Genomic DNA, 23,519 nt, shown 5'->3' with positions numbered 1-23,519 from the left:
GCGATAAAAGTCAACATCGCCAAAATATATTAATTTTTTCACTAACCTTCTCAGAATTCTTCAGATGACACTCCTGTAACATCATATTACACAATCCATATAGAGTTTGATCGAAAATGTTTATATTTAGCCACCAAAATCATGGTTAGACAATGTGAAATGTAGCTCAGCTGGTCAGAAAATGTCCTTGCGCCACTTAGACAGTGATCTACTCTTATACATAAATACTCATAAACGTGACTAAAAAATATAGGGTGGACATCGATTGATAGACAATTTAATTCTTAATACAATTGCGGAATTACATTTTTTAATTTATCCTTACTTTTCAATACAGTTTGCGCCAAGCGAAGCTACGTCAAAAAACATGGCGTCCTAAGCCACTAAAATTTTTCGACAGAAACACGATTTATCATAATAAAAATGTCCTACTTTGAGCTGTTCTTCCATCAGTATCTTGGGCAAAGGATCCTTTCTTGGGAGTAATCGTCTTTTGGTGGAAAGCTGTCCTCTTGCCATGTGGAAATGCCAACTGCGTTCGGGATGAACTGGGAGCGTGCCCAGCTATTCACAGCGTTAAAGAAATAAATGTCCCAAAATCGCACTAAACGGATATAAATTGCTATAAAACGCTTGAAATTAACTACCTTATGATGTTTTTAACTCCTATAACGAGTAAAAACATGACCGGAAAAATATAACAGGCTAAACTAACGCTTGGAAAAATAGCAGGTCGATGTCCTCCACGCGCATTACGCAGCTGCAAAGGAGCTCCTACCTACAGGGTTTTTTTATTTATAGGGCCTGTGAACGCGCAATCGACCCCATTCAAATCGTCATCACGTAAAGGCATCCAGGGGAAGACGTAAGCAGTGTCCGTATAGTCATAGCAATAACAGTGCCCTTTTAACTGACTCCAGAACAGTGGCCAAAATTTCTGAAATCTGACTCCATGTCAGGGAAATTGCTGTAGAATTGGCTCTGTTCCACTTAGAGACAAAATTTCAACTCCTATAGAAACTATAGACTGTTTTCTATCCAATAATAATAATAATATGCATATTGTACGATCAAGGATTTTGTGGGAAGCCGTTTCAAAAATTACACGATTAGCATAAATAGTCTCAACAGCGCCCCCATCCTCAACAGGTTAATTTAACCATTCAGAATGAATGCTTAAGCTTAGACTTTGAAATGTGACGTTTCTTCAGTGAGACTGAGACCATGTTAATAGTCTACTATCTGCATGTTAATTGTAAGTTGCTTTAGATAAACATGCCTGTAAATTATTATATTACGTAAATCGATCAATATCTCTCTCTTTCTCTCTCTGTTTCTCTCTCTCTAGAGCATTTCTGTACGATCAGAAAAACAGGAAATGCCAGTGGCTTTCATTCGACAGGAACTCACCAGGAGTCCATAGCCAACACGACTTCAACTACCAACTCTACCAGAAGAAATGTATTGTACTATATATATTTTTCTCTCTCTCTCTCAGTAGAAAGGCACTGCAGTGCTCACACTATGTGTCTAAAGCAGGACTGCATCTCTTTCTCCTTGTATCGTCAGAGTTTGGTAGCCGGGTTAGTATTCTCACATATTGGTAACAGTGAAATGGAGCATTATGGTAGATGTGAGACCTGTCTTAATATGCTCTGTCAGATGAGTAAAACAGAAAAACATATTTTTTCAGATTCCGTTCTTGCAAACACTCAGTCTGTTTTTCCATTCCTTTTGTTGACTCTTTCTCTTTCTCTGTAGCCTATGTGCAGGAGTGCATAGTAGGGACAGGAGTGAACTACAGAGGGAGGAGGTCAGTAACAGCCAGTGGAATAAAGTGCCAGGCATGGGCCTCTCCTATCCCTCACGAACACAAGTAAGCTAGAGCCTGTGTGTGTGTGTGCGTGTGTGTGTATACATAGGATGGTGATTAGTCCTAAGGGACCAGTTATTCATCAGTACTAGTCCTCTCTGACCTCACTCTAACACTACACAGTCAGGGATCATTTCCTGTTGTAGTCACACTGTTTATATACTGTATGTGTGTGTGTGTGTGAGAGAGAGAGTTTACACTGTAGTAAAACCTAATTAATTTAGTGATAAAGTATACAACCTGTGACAAACAGCAGCCCTGATACAGAGATAGTAGCAGAGGATGATGACATGCAGCCTTGTTACGGGAACAGAGAGAGAGAAAGTGAGCGAGATAGAGAGGGACAGGCGGGAGAGGACAGCAAGAGAGAGATAACAGAGACGTCTCGTGCCAGAAGTTCATTAGAGCTGCACAACCAGAGGACAACCAACCATAACAACCCCCAGCTTCCTCATCCTTACTCTTCCTCCCATGTCTTCTCGTGTTCCTCTCTTTCCTCCCCATTCTCATATTTTCTCCTCTTCTCCTTCCTCCTCTCCAGTGAGCTCACACTGGGGAAAGCACACACACCTCCATCACACCGTTACCATATGTTGCATTATGTTGCCTAACTCTGTGCCTTCCAAACTGTTTCAGCTGTGACCCATATAAACCAAATGATCATGTGACTCGGCAAACAAAACCACAATCTAGTGAGGACCTCAGTCAGTACGTAGATGTGTATGACTCAGTGATGTTTAACTACCACATGTTTCACAACACATGGAGCAAGCCTGATCTACACTACGCAATGGAGATTTCCCTTCTGCTTCTCAACTTTCTGCACCAGATAGAAAGGGAATATTGTCCTGATGTTGGGAGATATTGATTAACACTAACTGAAGTCCTTCTCTTGCTCCAGTTTCCTACCGAGGAGGAACAGGAAGAAGGACCTGAGAGAGAACTACTGTCGTAACCCTGACAATGCTACCTCAGGACCATGGTGTTTCACTACAGACCCCAATGTCAGACACCAGGACTGTGGAGTACCTCAATGCTCACAAGGTAGGACACATACACACATGTCCATTTCCTTTTACCGAACACCATTTAAGTGTACTGTTAGATATGAGCTCTCCCTTCTCCCTGTGGCACTGGACCATAGCCTGCTGTGGTATCTACAACTGAAGAATGCAAACTGTCACAGGATAAATGATCCTCTGTGGATATTATTTTCTGTCTGTATAGTTAATAAACAGCTGACAGTGATGTGATTAGGTGTGTATGAGAATATACAAGACTATCAGGGATGTGTGTGAGTGAGTGAGGAATCTACTGGGTTGTTGTCAGAGTCTGAGGAAATGTAGTGGGTCTGTCCAGAGAGAGTGTTTATTCTGGTCAAAGGAAAAATGACTGCTTAGGTTGATTTCAAAATAAGTTTCCAGTAATGACGAACACTGGAACATAAGACAACCAAACCCACGGACGGACGGACACACACACACACTGATTGTTGACTCATTTTACATTACATTCTAAATAGATAGACAGGACAATTATCTGGAAACATTTGTGGTACAGCACCTCATGTTGTTTATGAAGTACAGTATATGCAAAAAATAATGTCCATGGCATGTGAGAAGATTAAAATATCACCCTTGTGTGTGTCCAGTGGAGTGTGTGAGCTGTAACGGGGAGAGCTACAGAGGTCCCATGGATCACACAGAGACAGGGTGGGAGTGTCAGCGCTGGGACCTGGAGGAACCACACAAACACCTCTTCCACCCCAAGAGGTAACAGACACACAAACACACACACTCTCACTTTCTCTCAGTATGAGGCTCTGGGGCCTCTTCATTACAGAAACAAAGGGATGATTAAAGACGTGTTAACAAGTCTAACACTAATCCACACCACCTGCTGCTGGGGCAGGACACACATACAATCACACACACGCACACACCCTTCACCTCTGTGATGAAGATGCCCTCAGCACCTTTGAATCTCTGTTAGTATTACATTTTTTTATTATTATTATATATATAGATATATAGATATAACATCACCAACATCACAGCCATCATAAACAAGTTATTACATCAATGTTTCAAAACAAATGCACACCTCGGTGAAGTCATTTATCCTCCGGGGTTTAAAATGCCCTAGTGGCACCAGGGAATCCAGATGTAATTCATTGTTTAAGTGATTCCAAAAATGTGGCGCATGAAAACTAAAAGCTGACTTGCCAAATTACATGGAGAATCAAGAAATCTGAATAGTTACCAAACCCATTCACTGGGTTGGTTATCTCATTCTTTTATACGTTAACAATGAAATTCGGTAAGTTGGAAGCTTGTGTAGTAGGGCTTTGTAAACACAAATGGAGTAATGCATTGATCTAAGGGACTTTAATGAGGGCCAGCCAACCTTTTGATACAGGATGCAGTGGTGAGTATTAAATCTATCACCAGGAGGAATGAGATGGAGAACACCTGCACTATAAAAAGTAATTAGTTCTGCTAACAACATTTTTGGGTGGAAACCAGTTGCCTAGAACCATTCAAGTAACCCAACTCAATGTACTTCAGTGTTCAATACATAAAGTAGCTATATGATGAGTATTATGGTTATCTTTTTAAGTTTACAAATACAAAATCTAATCTGAACTATAAAGATTGAAGTTGCTTGTACATGAATATGTGTTGTAGTGAACATAGAAATGTAGGGTCCGTTCTTAAAGGATTAATCTTCATTACCATTTTCTTTTCAAGTGTAAGTAGTAAGTAGTTCTGATTACACATTTTCAGTGATTGTGTCTTCATGTTTAATGTTGTTTTATGTATTTGAAGATTTGTCATTTTAACCCACCTGTGCAGGAATTGTTCAGCACATTCCTCTAGCAGTAACTGGAAGAAGAGCTGTAAGCATTACATGATAATGCATTAGCCCCTGTCATTAAGAGTGGCTCACATGATCTTGTTGATGGTGGGAATGGCTTGTCTTTTTATTGCACGTGCATTTGACCAATTGTTTTGATATCCATTCATCATGATCAATTACCCACTAATTGCACAGCAAACTGTTTAATACTATTTTATAAATCTACTTTTCTTTCTTCAAACATGCAATACAACATTGTGTAAAAGTATCATGAAGTCCAAAAATATTGAATTACCCACAATCTTCTAAAAACAGTCACAAGGCACTAATAAGTATTCATAACTTCCAAAAACATACAACACATATAAATAAATCACGTGTTTTTACCCCAAAATCCACGTGTCTGACTAATACTTTATTATTTTAAGTAAAGACGCAAAAAACAAGTCAAGTAAGAACAATTTATTTAATAAATGTTAAATTGACAAAAAAATAGATAATAATAACTTGCAAAAACTCATTGACTTTAGATTAGCAGAACACAAATAAATAAATGTATATTTACTCAATAATTTCTTGAAACAAACCCCATTCAAAGGCACTTAAATTTGTCTTGCCCATTCACCCTCTGAATGGCACATATACACAATCCATATCTCAATTGCTTCAAGGTTTGAAAAGCTTTCTTTAACCTGTCTTCTCCCCTTTATCTACACTGACTGAAGTGGATTTAACAAGTGACATCAATAAGAGATCATAGCTTTCACCTGGACAGTCTGTGTCATGGAAAGAGCAGGTGTTCTTAATGTTTTGTACACTCAGTGTACACACACACACACACACACACACACACACACACACACACACACACACTTACAGTGCCTTTAGAAAATATTCACACCCTTTAGCTTTTTCCACATTTTGTTGTGGAAACATTTAAAATGGTTTAAATGTAGATGTTTGGTCACTGGCCTACATACACAATACTCCATAATGTTAACGTATAATTGGCTGTGATAGAATTGGCTGTGATAGAATAAAAACTGGGGATGGATCCACAAAACTGTATTTATTTCACAATATTGACAGCGTGAAAAGAAGGAAGCCTGTAGATACAAATATTCCAAAACATGCATCCTGTTTGCAACAAGGCACTATAGTAACACTTCAAATCCTTATGTCCTGAAAACTAAGTGTTATGTTGGTGCAAATCTAATACAACACATTAGTGAGTACTACTCTCCATATTTTCAAGCATAGTGGCTGCATCATGTTATGGGTATGCTTGTAAATGTTAAGGGAGTTGTTCAAGATAAAAAAATAAACAGAATGGAGCTAAGCACAGGCATAGTCCCTGAGGAAAACATTGTTCAGTCTGCTTTCCACCAGACACTGGGAGATGAATTCACCTTTCAGCTGGACAATAACCTAAAACACAAGGCCACATCTACACTGGACTGGCTTATCAAGAAGACAGTGAATGTTCCTGAGTGGCAGAGTTAAAGTTTTGACTTAAATCTACACTGAACAAAAATATGAATGGAACGTGTAAAATGTTGGTCCAATGTTTCATGAGCTGAAATAAAAAATCCCAGAAATGTTCAAGATGCACAAAAAGCTTATTTCTCTCAAATGTTGTGCACAAATTTGTTTACATCCCTTTTAGTGAGCATTGATCCTTTGCCATCTACCTGACATGTGTGGCATATCAAGAGCATAATCATTACACAAGGTATACCTTTTGCTGGGGAGGATAAAAGGCCACGCTAAAATGTGCAGTTTTGTCACACAACACAATGCCACAGATGTCTCAAGTTTTGAGGGAGCGTGCAATTGTCATGATTACTGCATTTTAGAGAATTTGGCAGTACGTCCAACCGGCCTCACAACCTCAGACCACGTGCATGAAGTCGTGTGGGCGAACGGTTTGCTGATGTCCACATTGTGAACACAGTGCCCCATGGTGGCGATGTGGTTATGGTATGGGCAGGCAGGCATAAGCTACGGGCAACGAACACAGTTGCATTTTCATCTATGGCAATTTAAATGCACATAGATACCATGACGAAATCCTGAGGCCCATTGTCGTGTCATTCATCCGCCGCCATCACCTGATGTTTTAGCATGATAATGCACGGCCCCCTGTCACAAGTATCTGGAAACAATTCCTGGAAGCTTAAAATGTCCCAATTCTTCCATGGCCTGCATATTCACTGAACATGTCACCCATTGAGCATGTTAGGGATGCTCTGAATCGACGCGTACGAGAACGTGTTCCAGTTCCCGCCAATATCCAGTAACTTCGCACAGCCGTTGAAGAGGAGTGGGACAACATTCCACAGGCCACAATCAACAGCCTGATTAACTCGATGCAAAAGAGATGTGTCACGCTGCATTAGGTAAATGGTGGTCACACCCGATACTGACTGGTTATTTGATACACGATCCTAGCTCTTGGTTTCTGTGATCAACAGATGCATATCTGTATTCCCAGTCAAGTGAAATCCATAAATTAGGGCCTTATAATTGTTTTTCAATTGGCTGATTTCCTTATATGAACTGTAAATCAGTAAAAATATAGTTGCATGTAACATTTGTTTTTGTTCATTAATACTTTTGATGATCTGCAATATATTATCCTACATTAATTTCACATTTCCACAAACGGCAATGTGTTTCCTTTCAAATGGTATCAAGATTATGCATATCCTTGCTTCAGGTCCTGAGCAACAGGTAGTTGGATTTGGGTATGTAATTTTAGGCCTTTTTTTATGGTCACATCCTTGTAACCTCACTTTTGAGAAAATTGCCTATGAATGTTTTGGTATGCACTGGAGACCTCATAGTTGTCTACACCCATTCAGCATTGTTTCCACCCTCTTAAGCTTTAGCCCCACCCATCTCTTTAAGGGTTGATCCAAGCGTTCTGTCCTAAAAACAGCAGTCAAGCACCCAAGCTAACTAGCTAACGTTGGCTTTTTCCAGACACTAATGAGAGCTCATTGACCATTTTACTTGCCCTAGCAGAGCTGGTTAGGCTATTTTTATGTTATCCAGAGAGTTGGTGACTGCAGCTGTGCTCCTGGCAACAATTAACACTTTTTCCCCAACGTTTACTGACACCGGCCATATTCAATGGGTATTGATCGTTCATAGATTTGTCAGTTATTATGCACTCTGGCACAATCAGATGAGAGTGCGCTGAAATTGGAGAAGATAGCCAGAGCGACTTTACCAGCTACGTCTATCAACAGTTGTCGCAGTGACATTCTATTGAAATCGATACTTGCACAGTGGAGTCTTTTGTTAAGCCATGTAGCTAGCTAGCAAACAATGAACCATGATCCCAACTCATGACATTACCACCTTGCATGAATTTGCAGGTAGCTAACCAACCAGGTTCAATGTTAGCTAGCTAACATTAGGCTATAACTACCAAAGCAATTGGCTCTGAGATACGAATAATAAGATCATGCACGTAATGTTAGCTGGCGAGCCAGCCAGCTAACGTTAGCTAGCTAGCTTACAGTATACTTTAACTTGAAATAAATACAATTTTCTGCCAAAATTAGAAATGTGTAATATCTAAAAATGTAGCTTGCTAGACTATCTTACCCGTATACATCATCCCTGTCACAGATGCCAATGTTGCCCTTAGTTTGAAGATGTAATCCATAGACAGGTGTTTCTTCATCTCCTTAGCTATCATACTCTAATTCCACTGATTTCAAAACTCGGTCCTCCAGAAAGTGGAGAGCAACACTTATGCAGTTCTAAAAGCTGCGTTAGACAGGATTATCCACGCATACTGACCAGCTCAAATAGACAGAAGCGTGCTACAGTATATGGCAGACCAATCCAAACTCATCTTTCATCATGTCCAGCCCACTCATTATCTCAGCCAATCATTGCTGTCTTTTTCTGTGGCTAAACCAACTAGGCTCGTAATTTAACAATTTTACTCATATTTACAGATGACATACGGGTTTGTTATTAAGGCACAGGAAAGTTTACCTGTTCCAGAAGTCATTTCTGCCAAAAAACACATTTTGATTTAAAAAAAAGTTTACGTTCAAATGTCTCTGCTGTGAAGTAGTGACCAGTGACATATGCCTAGTTTCCTGAAATGAGTCACATTTTAACTGACATGCACAAGGTCCTTTTTTTCTGGGTCTTTGTAGAAATTGGGGTCATTTTGAGTCATACAAAATTGTGTGTTCTCTACTCAGACAATTAATCCACAAATTAAAGGGAAACCTAGTTAGTTTCTAGTAATCTTTCCTCCTTCAGTCTTTTTCTTCTTCTTCTGTGGACTTTTTATGTTGATTGGCAACCAACTTTAAGCTGCAATAAATCCACCAACTGGACTGGAGTGTGGACCTCAGTTCATCTTTCAATCACCCACGGGGCGGCAGGTAGCCTAGTAGTTAGAGCATTGGGTCAGTAACTGAAAGGTTGCTGGATCGAATCCCGGAGCTGATAAGGTAAAAATCTGTCTTTCTGCCCGTGAACAAGTCAGTTAACCAGTTAACCTCATTGCTCATGTGTATCTCCATCTGTCCCAATGACTTGTTGAAATCCTACTCTTCCCTCTGTGTGTTGTGTTGCAGGTATCCTGATAAAGGCCTGGTTGATAACTACTGTAGGAACCCAGATGGACGTCAACGACCGTGGTGTTTCACCACAAACCCACACACACTCTGGGAGTACTGCAACATCACAGCCTGCTGTGAGTGTCTGTGTGTGCATGCATGTGTGTCTGTGTGTGGTGTGAGTAACTACTCCAAATTTACAGCTTCCTTTACCTGTCATTCCGCCCCCTCCTCTCTCTCTGATTGGCTAACGATGAGGAATGCTGTTTGAAGGAACACACACCCTCTCATTTTACTCTGGTGTCCTGCTTCATTCACTGTTTATTGTTCTTAACAGGCCCTTGTGACTGTCCTGTAATTCTAGTGCTTTTCACACACAGAAACACACACGCACGCACAAGCACACACACATGCATGCACACACGCACACAAAGACACACACATACAGTACATGTGTACACAAACACAAACGTGTATGCACACACACTTTAGAAAGCTCAGGTACTCTGCTATATAAACCTCATGTCAGACACACAGTGTCACACACATTATGCTCCAGTTACATACAAGATGAGGGGTGTGTGTGTACCTGTTTATGCAAGAGAGGAAGAGAGAGAAATACATCTCTATAGTCATCATATTTCTGCTTGTTGAGGGCTGAAGTGAAGAGAGTCTATAGAAGGTTGACAGAGAACAGCACTTAAACGCTGCAAGTGTGTTTTGTTTTTCTCTGTCTGGCTCTTCTCTGCTCTGCTCTGTTCAAGTAATCAGGAGCTCTGGAACTGGGTCTTTACAAGATACCGTCTTTTCAGTTGGACTCTTTCTTTGTCTCATTGTAGAATCTGATACAGGCCTTGGAAGTCAACCCAGTCTAGTTTTATGGTCTAACCCTTAAACGTTGTGTTATTGAAACCAAGGCAGAAAAAAAAACATAGAAACAAAGAGTTATATTGTTTTGGCCTGTTATATTCCCTGTACCTGTCTTAATTATCCTTACTAGTAGCAGTCTATTTTCAGACAGATCCACAGAAAACTGTCAGTTTAGATTCTGGACAGCTAATAGGCTACTGTATATTTCTGGGAAAATTGAGTCAGAATTATTTCCTTCTTATTGCAACTTAATTCATCAGCTAAATGGGTACAATGTATTGTATAGAGCAGTTAAGTCCAAGTCAGCCTTGTCTTTGTTACAGTGTCTGAGTGGCACGTTGGCCTCAAGGAGAAACTATTTCAGTATAACAGAGGGTATAGGTGATATGGCTATGTTTAATCTCTGTCTCTTTCTCTCTCTCCCTCTCTCAGCCACAGACAGTGTGGTAGAGGTGGATGTGACTACTAGGTGTTTCCGGGGTCAAGGTGAGGGCTACAGAGGGTCAGTAGCAGTAACACCCAGTGGGGTGATCTGTCAACGCTGGGACTCGCAGTACCCCCACAACCACTCATACGTTCCACAGAACTACCGCTGCAAGTGAGTGAACCACACTTGTATCGACAGCCCTACACACAATATGTTTGTCTTTGTGTGAATCTATCTTTATTGTGTGTGTGTGTGTTTCAGAGACCTGAGGGAGAACAACTGCAGGAACCCAGATGGACGTGACCTCCCATGGTGCTTCACTTCAGACCCTAACGTTCGCACAGCGTTCTGCACTAACATCCCCCGCTGTGGCAAACAGAACACTGAACCTCAAGGTGAGAGCCTATTGTAACATAGCCCCAGGAGATGATACAAGTCTTCAGGTCTCAGACAGTCATAGCTCAATGAGTGCTGTAGAGTGTGCAAAGCTGTCATCAAGACAACAGGTGGCTAATTTGAAGAATCTATTTGATTTGTTTAACACTTTTTTGGTTACTACATGATTCCATATGTGTTATTTCATAGTTTTGATGTCTTCACTATTATTCTATAATGTAGAAAATAGTAAAAATAAAGAAAAACCCTGGAATGAGTAGATGAGTAGACTTTTACTGAAGTAGTATTTTACTGGGTAACTTTCACTTGAGTCATTTTCTATTAAGTTATCTTTACTTTTACTCAAGTATGACAATTGGCTACTTTTTCCACCACTGTGAATTATTTTGCTGTAACAATATAGGTCAAGTTAAGATCCCACATTTGTAGGACTCTGGTAATGACAGACCACTCCACATAATCAAACTAGCTCTGACACATTGGACAGTGAGGTGAGGCTCTGTCCCATCGGATAGAGAGAAGAAGGATGCTATGAACCATTGGATAGAGAGGAGAAGTATAATGTCCCATTGGACATTAGCTTCTTTCTCCTCTCTATCCAACGGTTCATAGCTTCCTTCTTCTGTTCCATTTGGAGAAACGCTCACAGCGTTTGGAGCTCAGCAGGTTCTTGGAGACTTGAGTGACATTAGAAGTCACCTGTGGCCGTATCTCAGAGTCGGAAGCAGAGTTGATAAGGCCAAACAACTCTAGAGATTTGGAGGAGTGCAGGGCAGGATTCTGAAGAAAAACTGGTCCAGACAGCCATGTCGTGTTGCTGAGGATCTAAACTCATGGTCAGCTGGGTAGAGATCTGTGGGCACGTACATCCATTGGTCTGGGGACATGGATTGCCAGATACGCTGAACTCTGTTGCTCACGTAGACGTAGAACTGCCTTGTTTGGTTGTGGATGTTCCCAAGCACCACTTTGCTGTCCGAATAGTATATGATGCTGTCAAACTTCAGATCCATCTCCTCAACTATCAACTCTGCGATCTGGACTGCGACCACGGCTGCGCATAGTTCCAGTCTAGGGATAGTGAGTTCTGGCTGGGGAGCCAGCTTGGCCTTTCCAAAGACAAAGCCAACTTCACTTTTCTCGCTTTGGCAATGACTATACTAGCCCTTGAACTGGCTGACGACCTCAAACTCACTGATGATTTGTAAGAGCGCGAACTTATAGACTGTGAATCGAATGCTCCATGTTTCTCTTTAATGTTTTCATCTTTCTGCGTAGAATTTTCCTTACTACTTTCCTCCATGATGTGAGGTAAGCATGGCATGTAGGTGAAGACTTAAGCTGTCGATGTCGTGATGGCTTGCTCTGCGCCGAGATGACAGCCCGTTAAATCTTTAATCCTTACTGCTAAACGTGGAGGTTCCTCTCTTACTGGTAGCCGTGCCTGTCTTTTCACTATACTGGACTCGCTAAATGTATAGTAGCCCTTAGCCAGCTATCCAGTTAGCTAAGCATTCATTCAAATAACTCAGTGAGAAGCAGGGTGCCGGTTTGGAAGTTTACTTGAATCACAGTGTGATACTGCAACAAACACAAAAGTACATTGTTGTGTATTGATATTCTAGTTTTGTCACCTGTAACCCCCCCCCCCCCCCCTTGCTTACCTACGTTGAAATGCTTGGAATGATCTTCCTGTGAAACGCATTAAACAATGTCCACATTAATTTCTTCTCCCGTCTCATGTCCTGTCCTTATATTAGTTGTATAAGTAATACAGTGTGCTATACAACATACATGTTTTCAGTTACAGTAGTATAGAGCACAGAATGTCATCCACAATAACTGTACTAAATGTATGAAATAAGGAATAAGAGTACTCAATCTAGAGACACATATAAAATAAAGTTACTAGAAAGCAACTGTATGTTTGATATTGCTCAGCTAGGTGTCCCTAGAGAGAAATAGCAGTGAAGCTAATGCAAAGTAGCTAACAGCTAACTCAATTATTAATCTTTTACGGAAACATGAACATTATATGTGATACACATTTATTTTGTGTTAATAAACACATGTACTTACAGACATTGTGTCATATGAAGCTTATAAAGAATGATGTTTGAATGATTGTAACTACTCTGTCACACTTACACATTGCTTCACATCTGAAACTGCTTCTTGTCACATGACACAAACAGGTCAAGTCTACACTGCTGCACTTAAACTGCCACTAGGGGGTGCTAAACAACTAACAGGTCCAGAACAGTCATGTTGTGGTCTACCAGTCAGGACACCAGAGATCAGGATAGTTTTCCTAATATATTCCCCTGGGGCTGGTTTGTAGTATTCTATTACATTAACATAAATATGTTTTGTTATTTCATTAGCTTGGTCTCATGTATGTGTTCCAGACTGCTACACGGGTAGTGGAGAGAACTACAGAGGCGAGGTTTCCAGGACCAGGTCAGGTCTTCCCTGTTCCCTCTGGAGCGACCACAGCAACAGGTAACAAAACCACACGCTACACATCTTTGTGTTTGTGTGTGGGTGGATGCCAGAGGGAGTGCCCTACCTATACGGAAAAGCCACATGAATTTCGCATGTAAACGGATGAAGTGTTGTTTTTTTTTGCATGACCTGACATATCATACAAAATGGATGACGTAGTACACAATTTGATGACATAGTAAACAAAAAATGTGAGCACCACTTTCAAAACTATTGTCTGAAATCATACAAAAGTTTGAGAGTGCATCTTTAACCTGTAGTTGACCCCCTCGTTGGGACATTCCCCACGTCCCCATAAAGACAAAGGCTATTTTAAGCTTACAGTAGGTGTTAGGCTTAGGGTTAGGGTTACAGTTAGGGTTAGAATCAGAGGTAGGGGTTAGAGAAAACATATGCTGTGTGTGTGTGTGTGTGTGTGTGTGTGTGTGTGTGTGTGTGTGTGTGTGTGTGTGTGTGTGTGTGTGTGTGTGTGTGTGTGTGTGTGTGTGTGTGTGTGTGTGTGTGTGTGTGTGTAAAAGCATCTGGGGAACATGATTCAAGCCTCACCTCTGAACCTGAGCCTCCTCCTTTTTCGGGAACATTTCTCACTTCAAAGCCAATAGCTCCTCTGCTTGGCTCCCACCCAGGGGTTAAACGGTCAGGGATAGAGTTAAATATTTTCCGGGTAATTTACAAATGTTTCATCCTGAGAATGAATCACTTTTCCCCCGGGCGACCTGGTATTTCCAGTCAAAACCAGAAGTGTCTAAAACATATAAAGCATATAAATATGTCTCGATTTGATTATAGCATGAATCGGCATGAAAATTATGCTACCTGAGCCTGATGAGCCATACATTAAAGACATTTTATGAGTCCATGCCCAAAAAAGTGTAAAAGATTGTGCAGTTATCCAAGACAGCATATACAGTGCATTCGGAAAGTATTCAGACACCTTGACCTTTTCCACAATTTGTTAAGTAACAGCGTTATTCTAAAATGGATGAAATAGTTTTCTCTCCTCATCAATCTACACACAATAGCCCATAGTGACAAAGCAAAAAAAGGTTTTAAGACATTTTAGCAAATGTATAAAAAAAAAAATGGAATTTACATATTTACATCAGTATTCAGCCACTTAACTCAGTACTTTGTTGAAGCACCTATGGCAGCAATTACAGTCTCGAGATCCTCTCAAGCTCTGTTAGGTTGGATGTGGAGCGTTGCTACACAGCTATTTTCAGGTCTTTCCAGAGATGATCGATCAGGAACTTGTTTGGGACAGGGGGCAGCATTTTCACTTTTGGATGAATAGCGTGCCCAGAGTGAATTGCCTCCTACTCAGTCCCAGATGCTAATATATGCATATTATATCCCCAGCTTCTCCTTTACCCATATCCAGATAGCAGATGTTCTGAAAGAGCTGGAAAACCTGGACCCATACAAATCAGCTGGGCTTGACAATCTGGACCCCCTATTTCTGAAACTGTCCGCCGCCATTGTCGCACCCCCTATTACCAGCCTGTTCAACCTCTCCTTCGTATCTTCTGAGATCCCCAAGGATTGGAAAGCTGCCGCGGTCATCCCCCTCTTCAAAGGGGGAGACACCCTGGACCCAAACTGTTACAGACCTATATCCATCCTGCCCTGCCTATCTAAGGTCTTCGAAAGCCAAGTCAACAAACAGATCACTGACCATCTCGAATCCCACCGTACCTTCTCCGCTGTGCAATCCGGTTTCCGAGCTGGTCACGGGTGCACCTCAGCCACGCTCAAGGTACTAAATGATGTCATAACCGCCATCGATAAAAGACATTACTGTGCAGCCGTCTTCATCGACCTGGCCAAGGCTTTCGACTCTGTCAATCACCATATTCTTATCGGCAGACTCAGTAGCCTCGGTTTTTCTAATGACTGCCTTGCCTGGTTCACCAACTACTTTGCAGACAGAGTTCAGTGTGTCAAATCGGAGGGCATGTTGTCTGGTCCTCTGGCAGTCTCTATGGGGGTACCACAGGGTTCAATTCTCGGGCCGACTCTTTTCTCTGTATACATCAATGATGTTGCTCTTGCTGCGGGCGATTCCCTGATCCACCTCTATGCAGACGACACCACACACCACACGCCCGACTAGCATCACCACCCTGGACGGTTCCGACCTAGAATATGTGGACATCTATAAGTACCTAGGTGTCTGGCTAGACTGCAAACTCTCCTTCCAGACTCATATCAAACATCTCCAATCCAAAATCAAATCTAGAGTCGGCTTTCTATTCCGCAACAAAGCCTCCTTCACTCACGCCGCCAAACTTACCCTAGTAAAACTGACTATCCTACCGATCCTCGACTTCGGCGATGTCATCTACAAAATAGCTTCCAATACTCTACTCAGCAAACTGGATGCAGTTTATCACAGTGCCATCCGTTTTGTTACTAAAGCACCTTATACGACCCACCACTGCGACCTGTATGCCCTAGTCGGCTGGCCCTCGCTACATGTTCGTCGTCAGACCCACTGGCTCCAGGTCATCTACAAGGCTATGCTAGGTAAAGTGCCGCCTTATCTCAGTTCACTGGTCACGATGGCTACACCCACCCGTAGCTCGCGCTCCAGCAGGTGTATCTCACTGATCATCCCTAAAGCCAAAACCTCATTTGGACGCCTTTCCTTCCAGTTCTCTGCTGCCTGCGACTGGAACGAATTGCAAAAATCTCTGAAGTTGGAGACTTTTATCTCCCTCAACAACTTTAAAAATCTGCTATCCGAGCAGCTAACCGATCGCTGCAGCTGTACATAGTCCATCTGTAAACTACCCCCCCAATTTACCTACCTCACCCCCCATACTGCTTTTATTCATTTACTTTTCTGCTCTTTTGCACACCAGTATCTCTTCTTGCACATGATCATCTGATGATTTATCACTCCAGTGTTAATCTGCTAAATTGTAATTACTCGATTTATTGCCTACCTCATGCCTTTTGCACACATTGTATATAGATTCTCTTTTTTTTCTACCATGTTATTGACTTGTTTATTGTTTACTCCATTTGTAACTCTGTGTTGTTGTCTGTTCACACTGCTATGCTTTATCTTGGCCAGGTCGCAGTTGCAAATGAGAACTTGTTCTCAACTAGCCTACCTGGTTAAATAAAGGTGAAATAAAAAAATAAAAAAAATATTGGATATAAAACTCTGAAGTTTCTAAAACTGTTTGAATGATGTCTGTGAGTATAACAGAACTCATATGGCAGGCAAAAACCTGAGAAAAAATCCAACAGGAAGTGGGAAATCTGAGGTTTGTAGTTTTTGAACTCACCCCTATCGAATACACAGTGGGATATGGGTTATTTTTCACTTCCTAAGAATTCCACTAGATGTCAACCGTCTTTAGAACGTGGTTTCAGGCTTCTCATGTGAAGGGGGGCCGGATGGGAGATGCTTGAGTAAGGGGTCTGCCTACAGCCTCGTTCTCAGTCACGCTCTTTCACTTGAGAGGTTGCTCTCGTTCCAGTGCATTTCTACAAACAATGGAATTCTCCGGTTGGAACATTATTGAACTTTTATGGTAAAAACGTCTTAAAGATTGATACTATACTTAGTTTGACAAGAATTTGGACCTGTAATATAGCTTTTTGAACGTTTCGTCCGAATGGACCAGATCGCGCTTTTGGATTCGGTCCCGTGTGGCTCAGTTGGTAGAGCATGGCGCTTGCAACGCCAGGGTTGTGGGTTCATTTCCCACGGGGGTCCAGGCTGAATATGTATGAACTTTCTAATTTGTAAGTCGCTCTGGATAAGAGCGTCTGCTAAATAATGTAAATGTGGATTGTTTTCCTAAACGCCCTAACAAAAGAAGCTATTTGACATAAATGGACATAAATGATGGACAGTATCGAACAAAACAAGCATTTATTGTGGAACTGCAATTCCTGGGAGTGCATTCTGATGAAGATCAAAGGTAAGTTAATATTTCTAATGCTATTTATGAATAATGTTGACTACCCAACATGGCGGATATTTCTCTGGCTGGTTTGGGCTCTGAGCGCCGTTCTCAGATTATGCGTTTTCTGTAAAGTTTTTTGGAAATCTGACACAGCGGTTGCATTAAGGAGAAGTGTATCTAAAGTTTCATGTATAATAGCTGTATTTTCATCAACATTTATTATGAGTATTCCTGTGAATTCATATGGCTCTCTGCAATATCACTGCATGTTTTGGAACTACTGAATCTAACACGCCAATGTAAATTAAGATTTTTGGATATAAATATGAACTTTACCGAACTAACATACATGTATTGTGTGACATGAAGTCCTATGAGTGTCATCTGATGAAGATCATCAAAGGTTAGTGATTCATTTTATCTGTATTTGTGCTTTTTGTGACTCCTCTCTTTGGCGGGAAAAATGGCTGGGTTTTTCTGTGACTTGGTGGTAACCTAACATAATCGTAAAGCATTTTTGAAATCAGACTCTGTGGCTGGATTATCGAGAATTTTATCTTTAAAATGGTGCCTAATACTTGCATGTTTGAGAAATTTGAATAATGAGATTTCTGTTTTGTATTATGTCCAGGCTCTGGCTGGGCCACTCAAAGGCATTTAAAGACTTGTCCCGAAGCCACTCCTGCGTTGTCTTGGCTGTGTGCTTAGGGTCGATGTCCTGTTGGAAGGTGAACCCTCGCCCCAGTCTGCGGTCCTGAGCGCTCTGAAGCAGGTTTTCATCAAGGATCTCTCTGTACTTGGCTCCGTTCATCTTTCCCTCGATCCTGACTAGTTTCCTATTCTCTGCAGCTGAAAAACATCCCCACAGCGTGATGCTGCTACCAGCAAGCTTCACCGCAGGGATGGTGTCAGGTTTCCTCCAGACATGACGCTTGGTATTCAGGCCAAAGAGTTAAATCTTGGTTTCATCAGACCAGATAATCTCTTTTTTCATGGTCTGAAAGTCCTTAAGGTACCAACTTGGCAAACTCCAAGCGGGCTGTCATGTGCATTTTACTGAGGAGTGGATTCCGTCTGGCCATTCTAACATAAACGCCTGATTGGTGGAGTGCTGCAGAGATTGTGCTGCAGAGATCCCATCTCCAAAGAGGAACTCTAGAGCTCTGTCAGAGTGACAATTTCTTTGACCTCATGGCTTGGTTTTTGCTCTGACATGCACTGTCTGCTGTGGGATCTTACATAGACAAGCGTGTGCCTTTCCAAAACATGTCCAATCATTTTAATTTACCACAGGTGAACACCAATCAAGTTGTAAAAACATCTCAAGGATGATCAATGGAAACAGGATGCACCTGAGCTCAATTTTAAGTCTCATAGCAAAGGGTCTGAATACTTATGTAAATTTTTATTTTTTTACATTTGCAAATATTTCTAAAAACCTGTTTTTGTTTTGTCATTATGGGGTATTGTCTGTAGATTGATGAGGATTGGATTTGATTTAATGCATTTTAGAATAAGGCTGTAACATAACAAAATGTGGAAAAGGTCAAGGGGTCTGAATACTTTCCGAATGCACTGTATAATATACTGTTTATGCTACCGCACATTAAGCATGCCAGAAAAACATAAAAGGCCATAAATGTAGCTATGCTCTCTTTGGTTTATAAATGTGTTAAGCTCCACTAGGCTAATAATTTTGAGTGTGGATTGTATTCTATTATACTGTATTATAGGACTGGAATTACGAACCTCTTTCAATGAAACTCGGAGAGAACATGCGATGCTGGTGCAGGATATGTGTTCAACATGTCGGTTTGTGATATTTCTGCCCTGCTAGAGCTGCCCTGGTAAACTGTAAGTGCTGTTGTTGTGAAGAGGAAACATCTAGGAGCAACAACAGCTCATCCGCAAAATGGTAGGCCACACAAGCTCACAGAATGGGACCGCTGAGTACGGAGGCATGTAGCGCGTAAAAATCATCTCTCCTCAGTTGCAACACTCACTACCGAGTTTCAAACTGCCTCTGGAAGTAATGTCAGCACAATAACTTTTCGTCTGGAGCTTCATCAAATGGGGTTCCATGGCTGAGCAGCCACACATAAACTTATAATCACCATGTGCAATGCCAAGAGTCGGATGGAGTGGTGTAAGCTTGTTGCGTTTGGACTCTGGATCAGTGGAAATGCATTCTCTGGAGTGATGAATCACGCTTCACCATCTGGCAGCCCTATGGATTAATTTTGGTTTGGCTGATGCCAGGAGAACTCTACCCGCCCCAATTAATTGTGCCAACTGTAAAGTTTGGTGGAGAAGGAATATTGGTCTGGGGCTGTTTTTCATGGTTCGGGCAAAGCCCCTTAGTTCCAGTGAAGGGAAATATTAGCGTTATAGCATACAATGACATTCTATACGATTCTGTGCTTCCAACTTTGTGGCAACAGTTTGGGGAAGGCCCTTTCCTATTCCAGCATGACAATGCCCCCGTGCAAAAAGAGAGGTCCATACAGAAATGGTTTGTGAAGATCGGTGTGAAAGAACTTGACTGGCCTGCACAGAGCCCTGACCTCAAACCCATAGAACACATTTGGGATGAATTGGAACACCAACTGCAAGCCAGCTTAATCACCAAACATCAGTGCCCGACCTCCCTAATGCTCTTCTGGCTGAATTGAAGCAAGTCCCCGCAACAATGGTCCAACATCTATTGGAAATCCTTCTCTGAAGAATGGAGGCTGTTATAGCAGCAAAGGGAGGACCAACTCAATATTAATGACCATGATTTTGGAATGAGATGTTTGAAAAGCAGGTGTCTACATACTTTTGGTCATGTAGTGTGTGTGGATCTATATACAGTTTAAGTTGGAAGTTTACATACACTTAGGTTGGAGTCATTAAAACTCGTTTTTCAACCACTCCACAAATTTCTTGTTAACAAACTACAGTTTTGACAAGGTGGTTAGGGCATCTGCTTTGTGCATTACACAAGTACGTTTTCCAACAATTGTTTACAGACAGATTATTTCACTTATTTCACTTCACTTTCACTGTATCACAATTCCAGTGGGTCAGTAGATTACATACGCTAAACTGACGGTGCCTTTAAACAGCTTGGAAAATTCCAGAAAATGTCATGGCTTTATAAGCTCCTGATAGGCTAATTGACATCATTTGAGTCAATTGGAGGTGTACTTGTGGATTTATTTCAAGGCCTACCTTCAAACTCAGTGCCTTTTTGCTTGACATCCTGGGATTATCAAAAGAAATCAGCCAAGACCTCAGAATAAAAATTGTAAACCTTCACAAGTCTGGTTCATCCTTGGGAGCAATTTCCAAATGCCTGAAGGTACCACGTTCATCTGTATAAACAATAGCACGCAAGTATAAACACCATGGGACCACGCAGCTGTCATTCCGCTCAGGAAGGAGACGCGTTCTGTCTCCTAGAGATGAACGTACTTTAGTGCAAAAAGTGCAAATCAATCCCAGAACAACAGCAAAGGACCTTGTTTAGATGCTGGAGGAAACAGGTACAAAGTATCTATATCCACAGTAAAACGAGACCTATATCGGCATAGCAAGGAAGAAGCCACTGCTACAAAACAGCCCCAAAAAAGCCAGACACGGTTTGCAACTGCACATGGGGACAAAGATCATACGTCTTGGAGAAATGTCCTCTGGTCTGATGAAACAAAAATAGAACTGTTTGGCCATAATTGTAACGAATTTTCGTCGGGAGAAGGAGAAGAGGACCAAGGTGCAGCGTGGTATTCATAAATACGTTTCTTTAATAAATATGAACACTCTAACAAAATAAAAACGAACAGTTCTGAAAGGTGACGACAAACACTAAACAGAAAATAATCACCCACAACTCAAAGTGGGAAAACAGGCTACCTAAGTATGGTTCTCAATCAGAGACAACGATTGACAGCTGCCTCTGATTGGGAACCATACCAGGCCAAACACAGAAATACAAAACCTAGAACAAAACATAGAATGCCCACCCTAACTTACGCCCTGACCAAACCAAAATTGAGACATAAAAAAGAACTAAGGTCAGAACGTGACAATAATGGCCATTGTTATGTTTGGAGGATGGTGCATTGCTATAGGAGGGACTGGTGCACTTCACAAAATTGTTGGCATTATGAGGGAGGTAAATGATGTGGATATACTGAAGCAACATCTCAAGACATCAGTCAGGAAGTTAAAGCTTGGTCTTCCAAATGGACAATGAACCCAAGGATACTATCAAAGTTTTGGCAAAATGGCTGAAGGACAACAAAGTCAAGGTATTGGAGTGGCCATCACAAAGCCCTGACCTCATCCTATAGAACATTGTGGGCAGAACTGAAAAAGTGTGTGCGAGCAAGGAGGCCTACAAACCTGACTCAGTTATACCAGCTCTGTCAGGAGGAATGGGCCAAAATTCACCCAACTTATTGTGGGAAGCTTGTGGAAGGCTTTCCGAAATGTTTGACCCAAGTTAAACAATTTAAAGGCAATGCTAACAAATACTAATTGAGTGTATGTCAACTTCTGACCCACTGGGAATGTGATGAAGGAAATAAAAGGTGAAATAAATCATTCTCTCTACTATTATTCTGACATTTCACATTCTTAAAATAAAGTGCTGATCCTAACAGACCTAAAACAGGGAATTTTTACTGGGATTAAATGTCAGGAATTGTGAAAAACTGAGAGGTATTTGGCTAAGGTGTATGTAAACTTCCGACTTCAACTGTATATATATATATATATGCACTTAGTGAACAAAACATTAGGAACACCTTCCTAATCTTGAGTTTCCCCCCCTTATGCACTCAAAACAGCCTAAATTCCTTATGGACTCTACAAGGTGTCGAAGGCGTTCCACAGGGATGCTGGCCCATATTGATCCCAATGCCTACCACAGTTGTGTTAAGTTGGCCGGTGGACCATTCTTGATACGCACAGGAAATGAAAAACATGCATGAAAAACCCAGCATCCTAGCAGTTCTTGACACACTCAAACCGGTGCGCCTGGCACCTACTACCATACCCCGTTCAAAGGCACTTAAATACTTTGTCTTGGCCATTCAGCCTCTGAATGGCACACATACACAATCCATGTGTCGATTGCCTCAAGGCTTAAAAATCCTTATTTAAACTTCTTTGGGATAGGGGGGCGCTGTTTTCACTTTGGGAAAAAATCGTGCCCAATTTAAACGGCCTCGTACTCTATTCTAGATTGTACAATATGCATATTATTATTACTATTGGATAGGAAACACTCTCAAGTTTCTAAAACCTTTTGAATTATATCTGTGAGTAAAACAGAACTCATTTTGCAGCAAATTTCCTGAAACTGAAAAATCGGAAATCGAGGCTCTGTTCCAGGGCCTTCCTATTCATTTGCTTAACATCTATGGATATACATGCACTTCATACGCCTTCCACTAGATGTCAAGAGGAAGTGAGAGGTGGAATGGGGTGTCTAGCTTGATCTGAAGTCGAACAAGAGCTCTTGGAATGACGTGACCACTATTTCCTTTGTTCAGCAAGGCGCGGGAAGGAACCCTGGATTGCCTTCTGAAAAGCTTTCGTTATAGACGGCTAATATCTCCGGCTTTGATTTTATTTGATACATGTGATAATATCATCGTAAAGTATGTTTTTTCAATATAGTTTTATCAGATTATTGAAAGTTTTTCGGGAGTTTTGGCTTTTTCCGTTCTCTGCGTTTGGTGAAGATGGACAGCTTTGTGCCACTTGGCTAGCTTTGGTTGCTAATTCGACAGGAGAAAAGGACATTCTAATACCAAACAACGATTGTTCTGGACAAAGGACCCCTTGTACAAGATTCGGATGGAAGCTCAGCAAAAGTAGGAACCATTTATGATGTTATTTCGTATTTCTGTGGAAAATGTTTAGTACTATTTTCCGCCCTCATTGCAGGCGCTGTCTCGCTATAAAGTAAGCTGTATGTCGTACTAAAGTTATTTTTAGAATTCTAACATGGCGATTGTATTAAGAACTAGTGTATCTTTCATTTGCTGTACAACATGTATTTTTTAGTAAAGTTTATGATGAGT

The 23,519-nt window shown here is 41.3% G+C and overlaps 1 protein-coding gene across 1 annotated transcript in view; it reads left to right on the top strand.

The window, feature by feature from the left end:
* Positions 1 to 23,519, top strand: part of LOC129866999 (hepatocyte growth factor-like) — a 36,874-nt gene that overhangs the window by 5,352 nt on the left and 8,003 nt on the right. Inside the window, exons 3-10 of the mRNA XM_055940075.1 lie at positions 1,349 to 1,461; positions 1,762 to 1,876; positions 2,775 to 2,917; positions 3,525 to 3,645; positions 9,343 to 9,461; positions 10,627 to 10,792; positions 10,883 to 11,016; positions 13,426 to 13,519. Coding sequence (XP_055796050.1) covers positions 1,349 to 1,461; positions 1,762 to 1,876; positions 2,775 to 2,917; positions 3,525 to 3,645; positions 9,343 to 9,461; positions 10,627 to 10,792; positions 10,883 to 11,016; positions 13,426 to 13,519 — 1,005 coding nt within the window. The remainder of the gene's footprint in view (positions 1 to 1,348; positions 1,462 to 1,761; positions 1,877 to 2,774; positions 2,918 to 3,524; positions 3,646 to 9,342; positions 9,462 to 10,626; positions 10,793 to 10,882; positions 11,017 to 13,425; positions 13,520 to 23,519) is intronic.

This window comes from Salvelinus fontinalis, chromosome 12 (assembly GCF_029448725.1).
Source record: "Salvelinus fontinalis isolate EN_2023a chromosome 12, ASM2944872v1, whole genome shotgun sequence".
NCBI lineage: Eukaryota > Metazoa > Chordata > Actinopteri > Salmoniformes > Salmonidae > Salvelinus > Salvelinus fontinalis.
The sequence above is the reverse complement of the archived record's forward strand: the minus strand, read 5'-3'. Positions and strand labels throughout refer to the sequence as shown.